Source organism: Calidris pugnax, unplaced genomic scaffold (genome assembly GCF_001431845.1).
Source record: "Calidris pugnax isolate Ruff unplaced genomic scaffold, ASM143184v1 scaffold25, whole genome shotgun sequence".
NCBI lineage: Eukaryota > Metazoa > Chordata > Aves > Charadriiformes > Scolopacidae > Calidris > Calidris pugnax.
In genome coordinates, this window is record NW_015090805.1 from 8,644,667 (window position 1) to 8,649,050 (window position 4,384).

The 4,384-nt window shown below is 49.4% G+C and overlaps 1 protein-coding gene across 1 annotated transcript in view; it reads right to left on the reverse strand.

Moving 5' to 3' along the window:
- The window catches only part of HUNK (hormonally up-regulated Neu-associated kinase), a 60,774-nt gene that overhangs the window by 55,793 nt on the left and 597 nt on the right, over positions 1 to 4,384 (reverse strand). Inside the window, exon 2 of the mRNA XM_014938002.1 lies at positions 4,192 to 4,381. Coding sequence (XP_014793488.1) covers positions 4,192 to 4,381 — 190 coding nt within the window. The remainder of the gene's footprint in view (positions 1 to 4,191; positions 4,382 to 4,384) is intronic.

The window sequence follows — 4,384 nt, forward strand, 5'->3', positions numbered from 1 at the left end:
AGGTTTTGGTGGATGAGAAATCAAATGCTTTAATTTGCCCCGGGGGCTTTTTTTTTTTTTTTTTTTGGTAGTGCTAAAGATTACACCTAAAAGTAGTTAAATGTAATCTCAGTTCAAGTTTGTTTGTAAGAACTTTGGCTCAATATATCGCCAATACATTGTCACTCCACAACACTATATGGAGTTATTTGGACGTTTCATCGAGGTCCACGGCAGATAACACAATCTATCTGGTCTACTAATGGAGCCTTATACCACCCACTCTGCGGTGATAGCAACATAATCTCAGCTGTCTAAAAATGCAAAGAAATCATTATCTTGCACTATCTGCCTTTGCCTGATGCCTGTTGCCCCGTGAGTGCCCCTTCCGAGTCCCAAGCAGGAGGCTCGAAACAATCTGAGAGGAGATTGTTCCCCGGGCTCCCAAAGTTAGCAGAGTAACAATACAGCTAACTCAGCAGGGTTTCAGAGCCACAATTTAAGGCTAAATTGGCTTGCTCTTCATAGAGGAACTATGTTTCCTTAGGATTAGCAATAAAGACTGCCTGAGTTGATCTGACAAATCAGCCTTTTACCCCAAAATGTCAGATTATAGGCTGCGATATTTTTATTCAAAAGCAATGGCAAGACTAATCTGTTCAACATTCTCCTGCGCTCAGCTAAAATACACTTAATTGCATCAGGCACTACCAAACATTTTTCAAGCCCAGAAAATAATAACATGCCTGACATTATGGCAACATAAACCGCAAGAAGTACCGTAAAAGATTTGATTTAAAGTCCTCCAATGCTAAAGACGTTCATAGGGAAGGCTTAAAAATCTCACCTCAGCTCACCCCTTCGTGCTTAGGTTCTCGTAGGAGCTGCTGGTTCCCATCCCACACAAGTCACTCCAAACGCATCGGCCATCAAACTGCCCTCGAAGCAGCTGGTAAAGTAACTAGCATTTGGCCCAAAGTACATAACATCTCATGCTCTCTTGAAGACCTCTTCAGCTTCTAGCAATTTCAGGGTGAGGTAATGGCAGATTTTTGGCATCCGCTCCGCATTGCCTTGATTCTGTACAATGCATTGTGTCAGTGCGATGGATCCGAGCCTAGTTGGGGACTCATTAATCCATGGATTTAATTTCTAAACACACAATTTTCTGAAACAACAATGCACATTAACTCCTCCGGAGTTGCTGAAGTCTGCTGCAAATCAAAACCTGTTTGGGACCCCCTTACTGACGTTAGATATTTCAGTGACCATAATGGCCTGGCCTCTGCCAAAACAGCTACCAGACGTTAGCAGTAAGACCCCTACTTTGCACTAGTATGGCAATTTAATTGAAATTTAGGCAATGCCCTTGCTCAACAACAGCTTTACAAGACAAAAATCAGATGTCAATTCATTTTTTTTTCTTTCAAAGTACATGCAGGCACTAATCCTGGAATAATAGGCTCATAAAACATCAGCTTAGAAAAATGCAGCAATTACACTGATCCAGCAAGCTGTCCACTGGAGACAGCTTTGTTTCCACATTTTGCTTCACTGAACTCCACTTGAGAGCGCATTAAGTACACACTCCTGCAGATTAACTTTTCCTCTGCAAGTGAATGGACTGGAAGACTATACACAGCCAACTTCTGGCTCACCCCAGGGAAGGGGGGACAGAATCAGGCCCTTACGGAGTGATCTTCTCTTCCAGCCTCTGGAGGAGCATGGCGTCGCTCTTGAGGCATCTTCTGCTGAGACAAGACAACTTTAGGGATGGAGGTGGGTAGGGAGAGAGAGCAAAAGGTAACTGTCACATACAGCTGCTCATGACACATCTCAGACAGCTCCCTTAACTCCAGCCTGACTTTGGACACCTGATCTCTGGAGGAGGAGGAGGTCTGTACTTAACGTTGCTGTCACCTGGGCTCAGATGCTGGCACTAACCTAACTCCCAAGTGCCCAGCCTGCTGTTCACTGAGATTTCTCAGGAGGTACAAATACAGCTTAATCAATGGATCTGGCCCTTCACGTACCACGATGCTCTTGTGGAAGGACTTTGCCATGGAGATAAACCATTTCTTACATAAAATGTCCTCTTGGCACAGAACCTCCTCCCATGACTTTCTGCCACTGGTCCTCACTCTCACCCTGCCTCGTGATTTTGCTCTCAATCCCATTCCCATCCTTGCCAGCCTCAGCCTCCTCCGACGCAGCCTTGTGCTCTGAGAGGAAGGAGTCCGGGTAAGCAGATGTTTTTCTTCTCTTCCTCATCTCACAGGGAGAGCTCAGCCGCCCGTGGTGGGCTCCATGTAGGCAGAGCTGCCGGCAGCTGCGAGGCAGAGCCAGTTTGGGCACGTTTCAGCTGCCTTTGGCTGGAGGCCATGCAACAGCTTGGTAGAGGAATATGCCCAGAAGAGCTGAGTGTCCATCAGCTCTCTACTCGGGGTAGAATTCTCACGTGGGGTCACGCGTGGGACGGAAAGCATTCACCCCTCCAGTTAGAAGGAGGAACCTCGCTGAGATAGGACCCCACCTGAAGCAAATCATTAATTACTCTTATCTCCTATCAATGAACTCAAATTGCTTACCCATAAATACCTGGAATTAAATAGGTGGATTTTCTGGGAAGATGGACCCTTGATTAGTCAATTTGAAACTATGCAACTGATCTTTCACCCACTGAAGTCGACAGCAAGAGCTTCCTTTGATCCCATGGTACCAGATCAGGTCAGATGGAGCTCAGAGATCATCATCCTTGACTGCAAATACAATCGCAGTGGCTCAGCAGGAAGGAAGTTTGATTCTCCTAGAGTTTCTGCTTGTCACTTTGTCACAGTGTGTGTTATTCAAGACACTGAGCAGGAAAAAAAAAAAAAAAAAGCAGCAGGCCTGGGAGCTGAGACAGAGGGGCGTGTGGTGGGTCTTTTTATTTTTTCCCCTCTTAACAGACTGAGATAAATGTAGCAATCCAAAAATGTGGAGGTGGGAAGGACGTGTGTGTTCATGTGCCTTTTATCAACTAGAGGATCATTGGATGTATCTGTTACCAAGGAGAAGCACACGCTTGGTAACAGAAGAGAGCAAAATTTTTTTTTTTTATTTTTTTTTGCATTCCTACACGATAATAAATATATATTTTTTTTTGCATTCCTACACGATAATAATCGCTAACCTTATCATTTCTCTCACGATGAAAATTCAGAGCCCTGTATTAAATTTCACTCCATGACAAATTTACTGGAATGAAAAGAGAAAAGCAAAAATACCCCAAGCAAGAGCGCAGGAATGCAAGCTACTGGGGTGCAAGGGTACCAGCAGGACTCTCACAGTGCTGCTGGAGCTGCAGGAAATTACACTGTATTTAGCCCCACCGCTCCGAGGAGCTTTCGGTAAGAACCAGGCGTCCCGCTTTGGGCAGCCCCCTGGTAAGGACCTGGTAGAACAGAGGCAGAAGTCAGAGAGCTCCAACAAGACCAGCACAGCTCTTCATGGGGGAGCCCTAGAGGGTTTGTCCGTGCTCTGCTTACAGCCCAGCCGAGCTCCGACTGCTCTTTATAACCTTGTGACATACCCTGATGGGGGGGTGAAAGCCTCCCGTGGGGCTGGATAATAAACAAAAAAGCAGAGACCCTCCGCAGACTTTTTCTTAACAGCACTCTAGGGGGGGGGGGGGAAAAACCCGCATCTTCTGCCCAGCAGTGCTAACAACAACTTCTAATTGCCGAACTGCACCCCCTCCCGCAGCATCTCCCGCCGCTCGGCGGAGCGAGGGGTACCTGTCCGCGCTGTACCTACAGCCGAAACGCCGCCGCCAGCCCGCACACCCTGCCCGCTCCCCGGCAGTGCCCGTCCCGCCGCTAAAAACGTGTTTCGGACTAAAAAAAAATAAATAAACAAACAAACAATCGGGAGAGGGGGGAGTAGGGTGCGTGTGGAGAGAGGAGAGGACAGGTCAAGGGAACGGAGGTGTTTGAAAGAGGAACGCAAAATCACAGCCGCGGGAGTCTCGGGGCGCGAAGGGGCAGCGGGGCAAGGAGGGGAGGGAGCCACAAGCCACCCCGGCTCGGTCCCCTCCTCCGGCGGGGTGCGGAACCCATCCTCCCGGCCGGCGGAGAGCCAGCACCCCCATCCCACACCGCCAACATCCCCCACCGACACACGCACAGACCCCGCCACCCCGAGGGGGGAAGCGGGCAGCCCCGGCAGCGGTACCTTCTCTCCGGTGAGGACGTGCAGCCCTTCCCGGACCTTGGCGAAGGAGCCCTCTCCCAGTTTCCTGCCGATCAGGTAGTTGCCGACCCTCTTGGTGTGCTGGAAGTCGCGGAGCCGCTCCCGGGGCGCCGCCGCCGCCGCGCTCAGCCAGGCGGCCAGAAAACTGCCCTCCGCGCCCGCCGCCGCCGCTCTC